The sequence below is a fragment of the Pristiophorus japonicus genome, chromosome 32, assembly GCF_044704955.1.
Source record: "Pristiophorus japonicus isolate sPriJap1 chromosome 32, sPriJap1.hap1, whole genome shotgun sequence".
In the NCBI taxonomy this organism is placed as follows: domain Eukaryota; kingdom Metazoa; phylum Chordata; class Chondrichthyes; family Pristiophoridae; genus Pristiophorus; species Pristiophorus japonicus.
In genome coordinates, this window is record NC_092008.1 from 3,339,161 (window position 1) to 3,357,819 (window position 18,659).

An 18,659-nucleotide genomic window follows, 5' to 3' on the forward strand; every position below is an offset into this window, starting at 1 on the left:
TAACTCACTCCCGGGTATCTGTTATTCTATATATAAACCCCCCCGAACCCCTCGATTAGATTCCAGCCTGTAACTCACTCCTGGGCATCTGTTATTCTATATATAAACCCCCCGAACCCCTCGATTAGATTCCAGCCTGTAACTCACTCCCGGGTATCTGTTATTCTATATATAAACCCCCCCGAACCCCTCGATTAGATTCCAGCTTGTAACTCACTCCCGAGTATCTGTTATTCTATATATAAACCCCCTGAGCCACTCGATTAGATTCCAGCCTGTAACTCACTCCCGGGTATCTGTTAATCTATATATAAACCCCCGAACCCCTCGATTAGATTCCAGCCTGTAACTCACTCCCGGGTATCTGTTATTCTATATATAAACCCCCGAACCCCTCGATTAGATTCCAGCCTGTAACTCACTCCCGGGTATCTGTTATTCTATATATAAACCACCCGAACCCCTCGATTAGATTCCAGCCTGTAACTCACTCCCGAGTATCTGTTATTCTATATATAAACCACCCGAACCCCTCGATGAGATTCCAGCCTGTAACTCACTCCCGAGTATCTGTTATTCTATATATAAACCCCCGAACCCCTCGATTAGATTCCAGCCTGTAACTCACTCCCGGGTATCTGTTATTCTATATATAAACCCTCGAACCCCTCGATTAGATTCCAGCCTGTAACTCACTCCCGAGTATCTGTTATTCTATATATAAACCCCCCCGAACCCCTCGATTAGATTCCAGCCTGTAACTCACTCCTGGGTATCCGTTATTCTATATATAAACCCCCCGAACCATTCGATTAGATTCCAGCCTGTAACTCACCCCCGGGTATCTGTTATTCTATATATAAACCCCCCGAACTACTCGATTAGATTCCCGCCTGTCATTCAGCGGGCAGGACGATGAAACCTGGAGACTTCCTTCCTCCCGTGTCACCAGTTGTGCAGACGGTCAACCAGTGCCAGCACTGGGGAAAGCCCCCTCCTTCAATGGGGTTCCCAAGGTTCTGAACCTGCTTTAGTTGAAGGCTGAGGCCCCCTGGTGGCTGTGCTGGGTTTGAGATTGTGCGCCCGTGGTGATATTGCAGAAACTCAGCCCGGTTGGTTACAGGGGGTTTATGAAGTTAGGGATGTCAGCACACACAATGCATTATATCGTTCCCACACCCAGTGAGGGACCTGCATCCTTTAAGTTCATCACCACTGTTACGCCGATCACAACGCACTCTCCAGACATCGCCCTGTTACCTGTGCGGCATTTGGTTTCCAGGTTATTTTTCCTGTCTCTCTCTCTCTCTCTCTGTGTTAGACAGAGGGAGGAAGGGAGAGAGAGATAGCGTGGGGGAGGGAGGAAGGGCGAGAGAGATAGCGCGGGGGAGGGAGGAAGGGAGAGAGAGATAGCGCGGGGGAGGGAGGAAGGGAGAGAGAGATAGCGCGGGGGAGGGAGGAAGGGAGAGAGAGATAGCGCGGGGGAGGGAGGGAGGGAGAGATAGATAGCGCGGGGGAGGGAGGAAGGGAGAGATAGATAGCGCGGGGGAGGGAGGAAGGGAGAGAGAGATAGCGCGGGGAAGGGAGGAAGGGAGAGAGAGATAGCGCGGGGGAGGGAGGAAGGGAAAGGGAGATAGCGCGGGGGAGGGAGGAAGGGAGAGGGAGATAGCGCGGGGGGAGGGAGGAAGGGAGAGGGAGATAGCGCGGGAGAGGGAGATAGCGCGGGGGAGGGAGGAAGGGAGACGGAGATAGCGCGGGGGAGGGAGGAAGGGAGAGATAGCGCGGGGGAGGGAGGAAGGGAGAGATAGCGCGGGGGAGGGAGGAAGGGAGAGAGAGATAGCGCGGGGGAGGGAGGAAGGGAGACGGAGATAGCGCGGGGGAGGGAGGAAGGGAGAGATAGCGCGGGGGAGGGAGGAAGGGAGAGATAGCGCGGGGGAGGGAGGAAGGGAGAGAGAGATAGCGCGGGGGAGGTAGGAAGGGAGAGAGAGATAGCGCGGGGGAGGGAGGAAGGGAGAGATAGATAGCGCGGGGGAGGGAGGAAGGGAGAGATAGCGCGGGGGAGGGAGGAAGGGAGAGAGAGATAGCGCGGGGAAGGGAGGAAGGGAGAGAGAGATAGCGCGGGGGAGGGAGGAAGGGAGAGGGAGATAGCGCGGGGGAGGGAGGAAGGGAGAGGGAGATAGCGCGGGAGAGGGAGGAAGGGAGAGGGAGATAGCGCGGGGGAGGGAGGAAGGGAGAGGGAGATAGCGCGGGGGAGGGAGGAAGGGAGAGGGAGATAGCGCGGGGGAGGGAGGAAGGGAGAGGGAGATAGCGCGGGGGAGGGAGGAAGGGAGAGGGAGATAGCGCGGGGGAGGGAGGAAGGGAGAGGGAGATAGCGCGGGGGAGGGAGGAAGGGAGAGGGAGATAGCGCGGGGGAGGGAGAGAGAGGGAGATAGCGCGGGGGAGGGAGGGAGAGGGAGAGCGAGCGGGGCAGGGAGAGCGAGTGGGGCAGGGAGAGCGAGCGAGCGGGGGGGGGGGGGGGAGGGAGAGGGAGACACACATTTCCAGCCAGTCACCTGTTATTTTCGTGGCACTGATGCTATTTTCCTCCGGTACCAATTCCACCGTGTCAGCCTTCGGCACGTCCCCCTGGAATAAAATCACATGGCCTTTACCGACAGCAGAACCCGTCGCCCCACACGGCCTGTGGGCTCCGGCACCCAGGCAAGTCCAGGGCCTTGAGCGTCAACAAGCGATTCCCGATCGTCCCTAAACTGCGCGAGGGAGATGTGGAACTTGGCCGCGGACACGCCGAGGCATGAACCAGCGTGCTGGGCTACGTACGATTCAACCACCGACCCTCCACACCTCTCCCGCCCTGCCAATTCAGCATAGATCTCGCACACCGCACAGACGCACACGCTCCCGGCAAACCATCGCCAACTGCCAGCTTAGTTCAGTTGATTTCAGTCATGCCCGACAAGCCTCCTCCACCCACTCCCTCACCACTGCCCCTCCGACAGTGCGGCGTTCCCTCAGTACCGCCCCTCCGACAGTGCGGCGTTCCCTCAGTACCGCCCCTCCGACAGTGCGGCGCTCCCTCAGTACCGCCCCTCCGACAGTGCAGCGCTCCCTCAGTACCACCCCTCCGACAGTGCGGCGCTCCCTCAGTCCCGCCCCTCCGACAGTGCGGCGCTCCCTCAGTACCGCCCCTCCGACAGTGCGGCGCTCCCTCAGTACTGCCCCTCCGACAGCGTGGGGGTCCCTCAGTACCGCCCCTCCGACAGTGCGGGGCTCCCTCAGTACCGCCCCTCCGACAGTGCGGCGTTCCCTCAGTACCGCCCCTCCGACAGTGCGGCGCTCCCTCAGTACCGCCCCTCCGACAGTGCAGCGCTCCCTCAGTACCACCCCTCCGACAGTGCGGCGCTCCCTCAGTACCGCCCCTCCGACAGTGCGGCGCTCCCTCAGTACCGCCCCTCCGACAGTGCGGCGCTCCCTCAGTACTGCCCCTCCGACAGCGTGGGGGTCCCTCAGTACCGCTCCTCCGACAGCGCGGGGCTCCCTCAGTACCGCCCCTCCGACAGTGCGGGGTCCCTCAGTACCGCCCCTCCGACAGTGCGGCGCTCCCTCAGTACCGCCCCTCCGGCGCTCCCTCAGTACCGCCCCTCCGACAGTGCGGGGCTCCCTCAGTACCGCCCCTCCGACAGTGCGGCGCTTCCTCCGACAGCGCGGCGCTCCCTCAGCACCGCCCCTCCAACAGCGCAGCGCGGCGCTCCCTCAGTACCGCCCCTCCAACAGCGCAGCGTGGCGCTCCCTCAGTACCGCCCCTGCAATAACCTAGCACGGTACGGCCTGCTCCTTACCTTCCGCTGGTGGTTCCCTGCCCGGCTCCTCTCCTTCAGCGCGATGGTCTCCTTGGCCATCTGGTTCTGCTGCCGGTGCCGCAGCTCGGTGAGCCGGTCGAGGACGCCCGACACCTCCTTGGCCACCATGGCCCGCCGCGCCCGGTCCTGCCACATGATGGCCCGCTCGGTCAGGCACTGCAGCGCCTCGCCCTCAGGCAGCCGGACCGGCAGCTTCTGCAGGGCCACCAGCAGCGACAGGATGATCTCTAGCCGGGGCCGGCGCGAGCGCAGGCACAGCGGGCACAGGAACTTGGTGTCCCACTCCCACCAGGCCGGCGAGTGCCTCTGGCCTGTCAGCTTGGGGCACAGCACACAGCTGCCGTGGAACCAGTCCTGACATAGCTCGCACTGCAGCATCAGCTCCCCCGCCGGCTGGCCGCACACGCAGACGTCCGCCCGATCCGCCGGCTGGTCCGAGCGAGGCCGCGGAGCGTTCCTCTGCCGCAAGGCGCGGATACCCTCCTTCTCCTTCTGCTCCGCTCCTTTGAAAGCCAGAATCTGGCACGGGTGGGGGGTGGGGCGAGGGAGGGAAAAAAAAAACACGTCAGAAAAAAGAAACCCTAGGCACCTAAGAAATAGCAACAGGAGGAGGCCCATTCAGTCCCTCGGGCCTGTTACATTAGGGACAGGAGGCCGTTCAGCCCCTCGAGCCTGTTACATTAGGGACAGGAGGCCGTTCAGCCCCTCGAGCCTGTTACATTAGGGACAGGAGGCCGTTCAGCCCCTCGAGCCTGTTACATTAGGGACAGGAGGCCGTTCAGCCCCTCGAGCCTGTTACATTAGGGACAGGAGGCCGTTCAGCCCCTCGAGCCTGTTACATTAGGGACAGGAGGAGGCCGTTCAGCCCCTCGAGCCTGTTACATTAGGAACAGGAGGAGGCCGTTCAGCCCCTCGAGCCTGTTACATTAGGGACAGGAGGAGGCCGTTCAGCCCCTCGAGTCTGTTACATTAGGGACAGGAGGCCGTTCAGCCCCTCGAGTCTGTTACATTAGTAACAGGAGGAGACCGTTCAGCCCCTCGAGCCTGTTACATTAGGAACAGGAGGAGGCCGTTCAGCCCCTCGAGTCTGTTACATTAGTAACAGGAGGAGACCGTTCAGCCCCTCGAGTCTGTTACATTAGGGACAGGAGGAGGCCGTTCAGCCCCTCGAGCCTGTTACATTAGGGACAGGAGGAGGCCGTTCAGCCCCTCGAGCCTGTTACATTAGGAACAGGAGGAGGCCGTTCAGCCCCTCGAGTCTGTTACATTAGGGACAGGAGGAGGCCGTTCAGCCCCTCGAGCCTGTTACATTAGTAACAGGAGGAGACCGTTCAGCCCCTCGAGCCTGTTACATTAGGGACAAGAGGAGGCCGTTCAGCCCCTCGAGCCTGTTACATTAGGGACAGGAGGAGGCCGTTCAGCCCCTCGAGCCTGTTACATTAGGGACAGGAGGAGACCGTTCAGCCCCTCGAGCCTGTTACATTAGGGACAGGAGGAGGCCGTTCAGCCCCTCGAGCCTGTTACATTAGGAACAGGAGGAGGCCGTTCAGCCCCTCGAGCCTGTTACATTAGGGACAGGAGGAGGCCGTTCAGCCCCTCGAGTCTGTTACATTAGGGACAGGAGGAGGCCGTTCAGCCCCTCGAGCCTGTTACATTAGGGACAGGAGGCCGTTCAGCCCCTCGAGCCTGTTTCATTAGGAACAGGAGGAGGCCGTTCAGCCCCTCGAGCCTGTTACATTAGGAACAGGAGGAGGCCGTTCAGCCCCTCGAGCCTGTTACATTAGGAACAGGAGGAGGTCGTTCGGCCCCTCGAGCCTGTTACATTCGGCATCACGGAGACATGGCCCCAGGGTGACCAAGGCTGGGAACTCAACATCCAGGGGTATTCAACATTTCAGAAGGATAGACAGAAAGGAAAAGGAGGCGGGATGGCATTGCTGGTTAAAGAGGAAATTAATGTAATAGTAAGAAAGGACATTAGCCTGGATGATGTGGAATCGATATTGGTGGAGCTACGGAATACCAAAGGGCAGAAAACGCTAGTGGAAGTTGTGTACAGACCACCAAACAGTAGTAGTAAGTTTGGGGACAGCATCAAACAAGAAATAAGGGATGTGTGCAATAAAGGTACAGCAGTTATCATGGGTGACTTTAATCTACATATTGATTGGGCTAACCAAGCTGGTAGCAATACAGTGGAGGAGGATTTCCTGGAGTGTATTGGGGATGGTTTTCTAGACCAATATGTTGAGGAATCAACTAGAGGGCTGGCCATCCGAGACTGGGTGATGTGTAATGAGAAAGGACTAATTAGCAATCTTGTTGTGCGAGGCCCCTTGGGGAAGAGTGACCATAATATGGTAGAATTCTTTATTAAGATGGAGAGTGACACCGTTAATTCAGAAACTAGGATCCTGAACTTAAGGAAAGATAACTTCAATGGTTTGAGACGTGAATTGGCTAGAATAGACTGGCAAATGATACTTAAAGGGTTGACGGTGGATAGGCAATGGCAAACATTTAAATATCACATGGATGAACTTCAACAATTGTACATCCCTGTCTGGAGTAAAAATAAAACGGGGAAGGTGGCTCAACCGTGGCTAGCAAGAGAAATTAAGGATAGTGTTAAATCCAAGGAAGAGGCATATAAATTGGCCATAAAAAGTAACAAACCTGAGGACTGGGAGAAATTTAGAATTCAGCAGAGGAGGACAAAGGGTTTAATTAGGAGGGGGAAAATAGAGTACGAGAAGAAGCTTGTCAGGAACATAAAAACTGACTGCAAAAGCTTCTATAGATATGTGAAGAGAAAAAGATTAGTGAAGACAAACGTAGGTCCCTTGCAGTCGGATTCAGGTGAATTTATAATGGGGAACAAAGAAATGGCAGACCAATTGAACAAATACTTTGGTTCTGTCTTCACGAAGGAAGACACAAATAACCTTCCAGAAGTACTAGGGGACAGAGGGTCTAGTGAGAAGGAGGAACTGAAGGATATCCTTATAAGGCTGGAAATTGTGTTGGGGAAATTGATGGGATTGAAGGCCGATAAATCCCCGGGGCCTAATAGTATGCATCCCAGAGTACTTAAAGAAGTGGCCCTAGAAATAGTGGATGCATTGGTGATCATTTCCCAACAGTCTATCGACTCTGGATCAGTTCCTATGGACTGGAGGGTAGTTAATGTAACACCACTTTTTAAAAAAGGAGGGAGAGAGAAAGCGGGTAATTATAGACTGGTTAACCTGACATCAGTAGTGGGGAAAATGTTTAAATCAATTATTAAGGATGAAATAGCAGCGCATTTGGAAAGCAGTGACAGGATTGGTTCAAGTCAGCATAGATTTGTGAAAGGGAAATCATGCTTGACAAATCTTCTGGAATTTTTTGAGGATATAACTAGTAGAGTGGATAAGGGAGAACCAGTGGATGTGGTATATTTGGACTTTCAAAAGGCTTTTGACAAGGTCCCACACAAGAGATTGGTGTGCAAAATCAAAGCACATGGTATTGGGAGTATTATACTGACGTGGATAGAGAACCGGTTGGCAGACAGGAAGCAGAGAGTCGGGGTAAACGGGTCCTTTTCACAATGGCAGGCAGTGACTAGTGGAGTGCCGCAGGGCTCAGTGCTGGGACCCCAGCTATTTACAATATACATTAATGATTTGGATGAAGGAATTAAGTGTAATATCTCCAAGTTTGCAAATGTCACTAAACTGGATGGCGGTGTGAGCTGTGAGGGGGATGCTAGGAGGCTGCAGGGTGAGTGGGTGAGTGGGCAAATGCATAGCAGATGCAGTATTATGTGGATAAATGTAAGATTATCCAGTTTGGGGGCAAAAACGTGAAGACAGAATATTATCTGAATGGTGGCAGATTAGGAAAAGGGGAGGTGCACCGAGATCTGGGTGTCATGGTTCATCAGTCATTGAAAGTTGGCATGCAGGTACAGCAGGCGATAAAGAAGACAAATGGCATGTTGGCCTTCATAGCTCGGGGATTTGAGTATAGGAGCAGGGAGATCTTACTGCAGTTGTACAGGGCCTTGGTGAGGCCTCACCTGGAATATTGTGTTCAGTTTTGGTCTCCTAATCTGAGGAAGGACATTCTTGCTATTGAGGGAGTGTAGCAAAGGTTCACCAGACTGATTCTTGGGATGGTTGGACTGATATATGAGGAGAGACTGGATCAACTGGGCCTTTATACATTGGAGTTTAGAAGGATGAGAGGGGATCTCATAGAAACATACAAGATTCTGACGGGACGGGACAGGTTAGATGCGGGTAGATTGTTCCCGATGTTGGAGAGTCCAGAACCAGGGGACACAGTCTAAGGATAAGGGGTAGGCCATTTAGGACTGAGATGAGGAGAAACTTCTTCACTCAGAGAGTTGTTAACCTGTGGAATTCCCTGCCGCAGAGAGTTGTTGATGCCAGTTCATTGGATATATTCAAGTAGGGAGTTTGATATGGCCCTTACAGATAAGGGGATCAAGGGGTATGGAGAGAAAGCAGCAAAGGGGTACTGAGGGAATGATCAGCCATGATCTTACCGAATGGTGGCGCAGGCTCGAAGGGCCGAATGGCCTACTCCTGCACCTATTTTCTATGTTTCTATGAACATGAGGAGGCCGATCAGCTCCTCTAGTTCCATTCAGTGACATCTCTGCTCTCGTGACAAAGTCTGATTTTGCATTGGTAAAATGCGTTGTGTTGGGATATCCTAGCACATGTAAATAAAGAAAAGACGCAGTGTTCTTTTTCTCGTTTGTTATTTGGGAACAGGAGGAGGTCGTTCAGCCCCTCGAGCCTGTTACATTAGGAACAGGAGGAGGCCGTTCAGCCCCTCGAGCCTGTTACATTAGGGACAGGAGGAGGCCGTTCAGCCCCTCGAGCCTGTTACATTAGGAACAGGAGGAGGCTGTTCAGCCCCTCGAGCCTGTTACATTAGGGACAGAAGGAGGCCGTTCAGCCCCTCGAGTCTGTTACATTAAGAACAGGAGGAGGCCGTTCAGCCCCTCGAGCCTGTTACATTAGGAACAGGAGGAGGCCGTTCAGCCCCTCGAGCCTGTTACATTAGGGACAGGAGGAGGCCGTTCAGCCCCTCGAGCCTGTTACATTAGGAACAGGAGGAGGCAGTTCAGCCCCTCGAGCCTGTTACAGTAAGGACCGGAGGAGGCCGTTCAGCCCCTCGAGCCTGTTACATTAGGGACAGGAGGAGGCCGTTCAGCCCCTCGAGCCTGTTACATTAGGAACAGGAGGAGGCCGTTCAGCCCCGCGAGCCTGTTACATTAGGAACAGGAGGAGGCCATTCAGCCCCTCGAGCCTGTTACATTAGGAACAGGAGGAGGCCGTTCAGCCCCTCGGGCCTGTTACATTAGGGACAGGAGGAGGCCGTTCAGCCCCTCGAGCCTGTTACATTAGGAACAGGAGGAGGCCGTTCAGCCCCTCGGGCCTGTTACATTAGGGACAGGAGGAGGCCGTTCAGCCCCTCGAGCCTGTTACATTAGGGACAGGAGGAGGCCGTTCAGCCCCTCGAGCCTGTTCTGCCATTCAATGAGATGACAGCCAGTCTGTATTTTAACTCCAGCTACCCGCATTGGTCCTGTAACCCTTAATACCGTACAAAAATCTACCTATCTCAGTCGCGACATTTCCAAATGACCCCCTGCCTCAACTGTTTTTTTTGGGGGGGGCGGTGGCACAGAAAGTCCCAGATTCCCACTGCCCTGTGTGTGAAGAGGTGCCTCCTGACATCACCACTGAACGTCCTGGCTCTGATTTGAAGGTGACAGCCCCCTTTGTTCTGGACTCTCTCTCTTCCCCCCGCCTCCCCCTCCTACCCGGACAAATCCTTTAATCCTCGCAAAGCCCTCGGTCAGATCGCCCGTTAATCGTCGACACTCGAGGGAACGCAAGCCCAGTCTGTCGCGATGTGCACTCGGAATTTAACCCTTTGTAAACTTGCGGGAAGAAAAAAAAGTGGGACTGACTATCGATCCCGGATCTCGGATGTCCTGCGCCGATAACCCGAGGCCGTCGGTGTCAGCCTTGTCCAATAAGTTCTCCTTCGCTTTCTTCCACTTGGCCCTCCTGACGCTGTCCGAGCCGGCGTCGGCACACGGGCACAGCACCTGCAAAATACCGATCGGCGATCAGCACGGGGCGCTCGCAATCGGACAGCACAGAGCTTCGGCAGCAATGGAGAGTAAGAGACGAGCGACTGCACGTCCCATCAAACACTCCCAGGGCAGGTACGGGGGGTTAGATATAGAGTAAAGCTCCCTCTACACTGTCCCATCAAACACTCCCAGGGCAGGTACAGGGGGTTAGATACAGAGTAAAGCTCCCTCTACACTGTCCCATCAAACACCCGCAGGGCAGGTACAGGGGGTTAGATACAGAGTAAAGCTCCCTCTACACTGTCCCATCAAACACTCCCAGGGCAGGTACAGCACGGGGTTAGATACAGAGTAAAGCTCCCTCTACACTGTCCCATCAAACACTCCCAGGGCAGGTACAGGGGGTTAGATACAGAGTAAAGCTCCCTCGACACTGTCCCATCAAACACTCCCAGGGCAGGTACAGGGGGTGAGATACAGAGTAAAGCTCCCTCTACACAATCCCGTCAAACACTCGCAGGTCAGGTACAGGGGGTTAGAGACAGAGTAAAGCTCCCTCTACACTGTCCCATCAAAACTCCCAGGGCAGGTACAGGGGGTTAGATACAGAGTAAAGCTCCCTCGACACTGTCCCATCAAACACTCCCAGGGCAGGTACAGGGGGTGAGATACAGAGTAAAGCTCCCTCTACACAATCCCGTCAAACACTCGCAGGTCAGGTACAGGGGGTTAGAGACAGAGTAAAGCTCCCTCTACACTGTCCCATCAACCACTCCCAGGGCAGGTACAGGTGGTTAGATACATAGTAAAGCGCCTCTGGACTGTCCCATCAAACACTCCCAGGGCAGGTCCAGGGGGTGAGATACAGAGTAAAGCTCCCTCTACACTGTCCCTATCAAACATTCCCAGGGCAGGTACAGCACGGGGTTAGATATAGAGTAAAGCTCCCTCTACACTGTCCCATCAAACACTCCCAGGGCAGGTACAGGGGGTTAGATACAGAGTAAAGCTCCCTCTACATTGACCCCATCAAACACTCCCAGGGCAGGTACAGGGGGTTAGATACAGAGTAAAGCTCCCTCTACACTGTCCCATCAAACACTCCTAGGGCAGGTGCAGGGGGTTAGATACATAGTAAAGCTCCCTCTGCACTGTCCCATCAAACACTCCCAGGGCAGGTCCAAGGGGTTAGATACAGAGTAAAGCTCCCTCTACATTGACCCCATCAAACACTCCCAGGGCAGGTACAGCACGGGGTTTGATACAGAGTAAAGCTCCCTCTACACTGTCCCATCAAACACTCCCAGGGCAGGTACAGGGGGGTTAGATACAGAGTAAAGCTCCCGCCACACTGTCCCCATCAAACACTCCCAAGGCAGGTACAGGGGGTTAGATACATAGTAAAGCTCCCTCTGCACTGTCCCATCAAACACTCCCAGGGCAGGTCCAGGGGGTTAGATACAGAGTAAAGCTCCCTCTACATTGACCCCATCAAACACTCCCAAGGCAGGTACAGGGGGTTAGATACAGAGTAAAGCTCCCTCTACACTGTCCCATCAAACACTCCCAGGGCAGGTACACGGGGTTAGATACAGAGCAAAGCTCCCTCTACACTGTCCCATCAAATACTCCCAGGGCAGGTACAGGGGGTTAGATAGATAGTAAAGCTCCCTCTGCACTGTCCCATCAAACACTCCCAGGGCAGGTCCAGGGGGTTAGATACAGAGTAAAGCTCCCTCTACACTGTCCCATCAAAGATTCCCAGGGCAGGTACAGCACGCGGTTAGATACAGAGTAAAGCTCCCTCTACACTGTCCCATCAAACACTCCCAGGGCAGGTACAGGGGGTTCGATACAGAGTAAAGCTCCCTCGACACTGTCCCATCAAACACTCCCAGGGCAGGTACGTGGGGTTAGATACAGAGTAAAGCTCCCTCTACACTGTCCCATCAAACACTCCCAGGGCAGGTACAGGGGGTTAGATACAGAGTAAAGCTCCCTCTACACTGTCCCATCAAACACTCCCAGGGCAGGTACAGGGGGTTAGATACAGAGTAAAGCTCCCTCTACACTGTCCCATCAAACACTCCAAGGGCAGGTACAGGGGGTTAGATACAGAGTAAAACTCTCTCTACACTGTCCCATCAAACACTCCCAGGGCAGGTACAGGGGGTGAGATACAGAGTAAAGCTCCCTCTACACTGTCCCATCAAACACTCCCGGGGCAGGTACAGGGGGTTAGATACAGAGTAAAGCTCCCTCTACACTGTCCCATCAAACATTCCCAGGGCAGGTACAGCACGGGGTTAGATACAGAGTAAAGCTCCCTCTACACTGTCCCATCAAACACTCCCAGGGCAGGTACAGGAGGTTAGATACAGAGTAAAGCTCCCTCTGCACTGTCCCATCAAACACTCCCAGGGCAGGTCCAGGGGGTTAGATACAGAGTAAAGCTCCCTCTACACTGTCCCATCAAACATTCCCAGGGCAGGTACAGCACGCGGTTAGATACAGAGTAAAGCTCCCTCTACACTGTCCCATCAAACACTCCCAGGGCAGGTACAGGGGGTTAGATACAGAGTAAAGCTCCCGCCACACTGTCCCCATCAAACACTCCCAGGGCAGGTACAGGGGGTTAGATACAGAGTAAAGCTCCCTCTACACTGTCCCATCAAACACTCCCAGGGCAGGTACGTGGGGTTAGATACAGAGTAAAGCTCCCTCGACACTGTCCCATCAAACACTCCCAGGGCAGGTACAGGGGGTTAGATACAGAGTAAAGCTCCCTCTACACTGTCCCATCAAACACTCCCAGGGCAGGTACAGGGGGTTAGATACAGAGTAAAGCTCCCTCTACACTGTCCCATCAAACACTCCAAGGGCAGGTACAGGGGGTTAGATACAGAGTAAAGCTCTCTCTGCACTGTCCCATCAAACACTCCCAGGGCAGGTACAGGGGGTGAGATACAGAGTAAAGCTCCCTCTACACTGTCCCATCAAACACTCCCGGGGCAGGTACAGGGGGTTAGATACAGAGTAAAGCTCCCTCTACACTGTCCCATCAAACATTCCCAGGGCAGGTACAGCACGGGGTTAGATACAGAGTAAAGCTCCCTGTACACTGTCCCATCAAACACTCCCAGGGCAGGTACAGGGGGTTAGATACAGAGTAAATCTCCCTCTACACTGTCCCATCAAACACTCCCAGGGCAGGTACAGGGGGTTAGATACAGAGTAAAGCTCCCTCTACACTGTCCCATCAAACACTCCCAGGGCAGGTACAGGAGGTTAGATCCAGAGTAAAGCTCCCTCTACACTGTCGCATCAAACACTCCCAGGTCAGGTACAGGGGGTTAGATACAGAGTAAAGCTCCCTCGACACTGTCGCATCAAACACTCCCAGGGCAGGTACAGGGGGTTAGATACAGAGTAAAGCTCCCTCTCCACTGTCCCATCAAACACTCCCAGGGCAGGTACAGCCCGGGGTGCGGGTGTGGTTGGCGTTCCATCCCCCCCTCCACCAGTGTAGGCGATCTCCATACACTGGTGCCTCGGAAGGTCGGTGTTGGCAATACTTGCCTCGAGTAGAGTGTAACAGGAGTTCTTCTTGAGGAAGGTCTTAGTTGCTTTCTCCCTCCAGGAGTGCGCTGTCGTCACTTGGCTCTCCAGGTGAGGTAGTTCTTCCATCCGCACCGGCAGATCACGGCCCACTGCGACCAGGCCCTCCAGGTCATCCAGGCAGGGATAGTGATCTCCATTCTAGAAGGAAGAGCCATCAGTTCATTAGTGAGGTGGCTCGGTGGGTCGCACTCTCACCCCCGGGACACAAGGTCGTGGGTTCGAGACCCGACCCCCACAATTTAGGCCGATAACCGCCGGTGCCAGCACTGAGGGAGCGCTTCACCGTTGGAGGTGCAGACGTTAAACCATGATAGTGCGGCGCTCCCTCAGTACCGCCCCTCCGACAGTGCGGCGCTCCCTCAGTAGCGCCCCTCCGACAGTGCGGCGCTCCCTCAGTACCGCCCCTCCGACAGTGCGGCGCTCCCTCAGTACCGCCCCTCCGACAGTGCGGCGCTCCCTCAGTACCGCCCCTCCGACAGTGCGGCGCTCCCTCAGTACCGCCCCTCCGACAGTGCGGCGCTCCCTCAGTACCGCCCCTCCGACAGTGCGGCGCTCCCTCAGTACCGCCCCTCAGACAGTGCGGCGCTCCCTCAGTACCGCCCCTCCGACAGTGCGGCGCTCCCTCAGTACCGCCCCTCCGACAGTGCGGCGCTCCCTCAGTACCGCCCCTCCGACACTCCCTCAGTACCGCCCCTCCAACAACGCAGTGCGGCGCTCCCTCAGTGCTGCACTGGGAGTGTCAGCCTGGGTATATGCGCTCAGCTCCCTTGAGTGGGACTTGAACCCACAACCTTCTGACTCAAGAGACGAGTGTGCTGCCCACTGAGTCAGGGCTGACGTACCTACACGAGAGGCGCCCGTTCTGGGAGGACTTGCCTGAATCTCTTCGACGTCTGCGATCCAGGCTCTCGCTTTCGACAGTGCCTCTTTCAGAGCCAGGATGTTGGGCAGCTGCACAGGAATGTTCTCTGCTTCCTTGATGATGGTTTCCAGCGTGGCGGGCGGGTGCTTCTGCCTGATGGAGAATCATTTGAGAGAAACAAAGCACGTGATTGCAAACTCAATCGACTGAAGGAGAGACATGTGTGCTGCAGGAACCGACCCTCCAGCCCCGACCCATGCTCGATTCTCGGGCTCAGTAGCACCCGTTACAATCAGAAAACCATCATCATCATCCCTCGGAAGTCCCTCAGAATCGAGGAAGACTTGCTTCCACTCTTTAAAAAAAAAAAGTCCTTAGGTGGCTGAACAGCCCAATACGAGAACCACAGTCCCTGTCACAGGTGGGACAGACAGTGGTTGAGGGAAGGGGAGGGTGGGACTGGTTTGCCGCACGCTCCTTCCGCTGCCTGCGCTTGGTTTCTGCACGCTCTCGGCGACGAGACTCGAGGTGCTCAGTGCCCTCCCGGATGCACTCCCTCCACTTAGGGCGGACTGGTCTTTGGGCCCAGGGACTCCCAGGTGTCGGTGGGGGATGTTGCACTTTATCAGGGAGGCTTTGAGGGTGGTCCCCTGTAACGTTTCCTCTGCCCACCTTTGGCTCGTTTGCCCGTGAAGGAGTTCCGAGTAGAGCGCTTGCTTTGGGAGTCTCGTGTCGGGGGGACATGCGGACAATGTGGTCCTGCCCAGCGGAGCTGGTCGACTGTGGTCAGTGCTTCGATGCTGGGGATGTTGGGCCTGGTCGAGGACGCTAACGTTGGTGCTTCTGTCCTCCCGGGGGATTTGCAGGATCTTTCTGAGACAACGTTGGTGGTATTTCTCCAGCGACTTGAGGTGTCTACTGTACATGGTCCATGTCTCTGAGCCATGCAGAGAAGCGTACAGCGCGGGAGGAGGCCATCGGGCCCATCAAGCCCTGTGCCGTGCCGGCTCGGTGACATAGAGCGATGCAATCAGTCCCACAACCCCCCCTGCTCTTTCCCCACAGCCCGGCACATTTTCCCCTTCCAGTATTTATCCAATTCCCCCGTTTGAAAATTACTACTGAATCTGCTCCCACCGCCCTTTCAGGCAGCGCGTTCCCGACCACAACTGGCCGGGTGAAAAAAAGTCTCCTGCTCCCTCTGCTTCTATTGCCGATTATCTTACATCTGTGTCCTCTGGTTACTGACCCTCCCTGCCACTGAAAACAGTCTCTCCCGATCTACTCTATCAAAACCCCTCATGATTATGAAGTGATACATCTTGGTTGGAAGAATGAAGAGAGGTGATATAAACTGACGGGTACAACCCAAAAGCAGGTGCATGAACAGAGAGACCTGGGGGTATATGTGCACAGATCGTTGAAGGTGGCAGGGCAGGTTGAGAAAGCGATTAAAAAAGCTTACGGGATCCTGGGCTTCATAAATAGAGGCACAGAGTACAAAAGTAAGGAAGTTATGATGAACCTGTATAAAACACTGGTTCAGCCTCAACGGGAGTGTTGTGTCCAATTCTGGGCCCTGCACTTTAGGAAGGATGTGACGTCCTTAGAGAACGTGCATAAAAGATTTACGAGAATGGTTCCAGGGATGAGGGATGTCAGTGAGGGGGATAGACTGGAGAAGCTGGGCCTGTTCTCCTTGGAGCAGAGAAGGTTGAGAGGAGATTTGATCGAGGTGTTCAAAATCATGAGGGGTCTGGACAGAGTAGAGAGAGAGAGAGAGAGAGAGAGACTGTTCCCATTGGTGGAAGGGTGGAGAACCAGAGGACACAGATTTAAGGCGATCGGCAGAAAGGCCACACGAGGAACAACTTGTTTTCCGCAGCGAGTTGTTAGGATCGGGAATGCGCTGCCCGAGAGGGCGATGGAGGCAGACTCAATCGTGGCTTTCAAAAAGGGAATTGGATAAGTAGCTGAAGGAAAATATTTTTCAGGGCTGCGGGGAAAGGGCGGGGGAGTGGGACTGACTGAGGTGCTCTTGCAGAGAGCCGGCACGGGCTCGACAGGCCGAATGGCCTCCTTCCGTGCTGTAACTATTCGCTATAATACCTCCATTAAATCTCCCCTTAACCTTCTCTGCTCCAAGGGGAAACAACCCAGCTTCTCTGCGTAAATGAAGTCCCTCATCCCATGTTGTCCCACCTACCCAGCTATAACACGTACAGTGTGGAATGGGAGCACGCGTATGTGGAAGGATTGCTTGGTGGGGGCATGTGGTGGTGGTGGGGGGGAGGTTTGAAGAAGGTCCACTTGTCGAATGCATAGTGAATGATTGCCGCTAAACTTTCCGCGGCATAACTAAAACTACCTATTACCACCTCCGTAACATCGCCCGACCCCGCCTCGGCTCTTCTGCTGCTGAAACCCTCATCCGTGCCTTTGTTACCTCCATACGTGACTCTTCCAACGCACTTCTGGCTGGCCTCCCACATTCTACCCGACGTAAACGAGAGGTGGTCCAAAGATCGGCTGTCCCGTGTCCTAACTCGCACCGAGTCCCGCTCACCCATCACCCTCTGCTCGCTGACCCCGTGTCCTAATTCGCACCGAGTCCCGCTCACCCATCACCCCCTGTGCTCGCTGACCCCGTGTCCTAACTCGCACCGAGTCCCGCTCACCCATCACCCCCTGTGCTCGCTGACCCCGTGTCCTAACTCGCACCGTGTCCCGCTCACTCATCACCCCCTGTGCTCGCTGACCTACATTGGCTCCCGGTTTCAAAATTCTCATCCTGGTTTACAAATCTTCATGGCCCTCGCCCCTCCCTATCTCTGTAATCTATTTCAGCCTCACAATCCCACAAGATGTCTGCGCTCCTCAAATTCTGCCCTCTTGAGCATCCCTCATTCTAACTGCTCCACCATTGGTGGCCGTGCCTTCAGCTGCCTGGGCCCCAAGCTCTAGAACTCCCTCCCTAAATCTCTCTTTCCTCCTTTAAGACACTCCTTAAAACCGACCTCTTCACCTGCCCTAATTTCTTCTTTTGTGGCTCTGTGTCAAATTTATCTGTTTGTCTGTAACACTGTTGTGAAGCGCCTTGGGACTTTTTACTACGTTAAAGGTGCTGTATAAATAAACGTTATTATTATAAATAAAACCACTACATCCCGGGGGTGGGGGGGGGGGGGGGAGACCCATATTTCCGATATACAATCTTTTCTCCGAGTGCCACGGTTTCTGAATTGTCAGACTGCTTGTCCGACATCCAGTACTGGATGAGCAGAAATCGTCTCCAATTAAATATTGGGAAGACCGAAGCCATTGTTTATGGTCCCCGCCACAAACTCCATCCCTCTCCCCAACTTCTGTCTAAGGCTGAACCACACTGTTCCCAACCTCGCTGTCATATTTGACCCTGAAATGAGCTTCTGGCCACATATCTGCAGCATAACCAAGACCGCCTATTCCCACCTCCGTAACATCGCCCGTCTCCGCCGTTGCCTCAGCTCATCCGCTGCTGAAGCCCTCATCCGGACTCGACTGTTCTAACGCACTCCTGGCTGGCCTCCCACATTCTACCCGACGCAAACTAGAGGTGATCCAAAACTCAGCTGCCCCCGTGTCCTAACTCGCACCGAGTCCCACTCACCCATCACCCCCTGTGCTCGCTGACCCCGTGCCCTAACTCGCACCGAGTCCCGCTCATCCATCACCCCCTGTGCTCGCTGCCCCCATGTCCTAACTCGCACCGAGTCCCGCTCACCCATCACCCCCTGTGCTCGCTGACCCCGTGCCCCAACTCGCACCGAGTCCCACTCACCCATCACCCCCTGTGCTCGCTGACCCCGTGTCCTAACTCACACCGAGTCCCACTCACCCATCACCCCCTGTGCTCGCTGACCCCGTGTCCTAACTCGCACCGAGTCCCACTCACCCACCACCCCGTGCTCGCTGCCCCCATGTCCTAACTCGCACCGAGTCCCACTCACCCATCACCCCCTGTGCTCGCTGCCCCCGTGCCCAAACTTGCACCGAGTCCCGCTCACCCATCACCCCCTGTGCTCACTGCCCCGTGTCCTAACTCGCACCGAGTCCCACTCACCCATCACCCCCTGTGCTCACTGACCCCGTGCCCTAACTCGCACCGAGTCCCGCTCACCCATCACCCCCTGTGCTCGCCGACCTACAT

General features: G+C 55.2%; 1 protein-coding gene across 1 annotated transcript in view; it reads right to left on the reverse strand.

Annotated features, from left to right (window-relative positions):
* The window catches only part of kdm5c (lysine demethylase 5C), a 125,685-nt gene that overhangs the window by 5,607 nt on the left and 101,419 nt on the right, over positions 1-18,659 (reverse strand). Inside the window, exons 17-21 of the mRNA XM_070869043.1 lie at positions 14,485-14,623; positions 13,567-13,746; positions 9,859-9,999; positions 3,840-4,379; positions 2,553-2,625 (exon numbers count right to left, since the gene is read on the reverse strand). Coding sequence (XP_070725144.1) covers positions 2,553-2,625; positions 3,840-4,379; positions 9,859-9,999; positions 13,567-13,746; positions 14,485-14,623 — 1,073 coding nt within the window. The remainder of the gene's footprint in view (positions 1-2,552; positions 2,626-3,839; positions 4,380-9,858; positions 10,000-13,566; positions 13,747-14,484; positions 14,624-18,659) is intronic.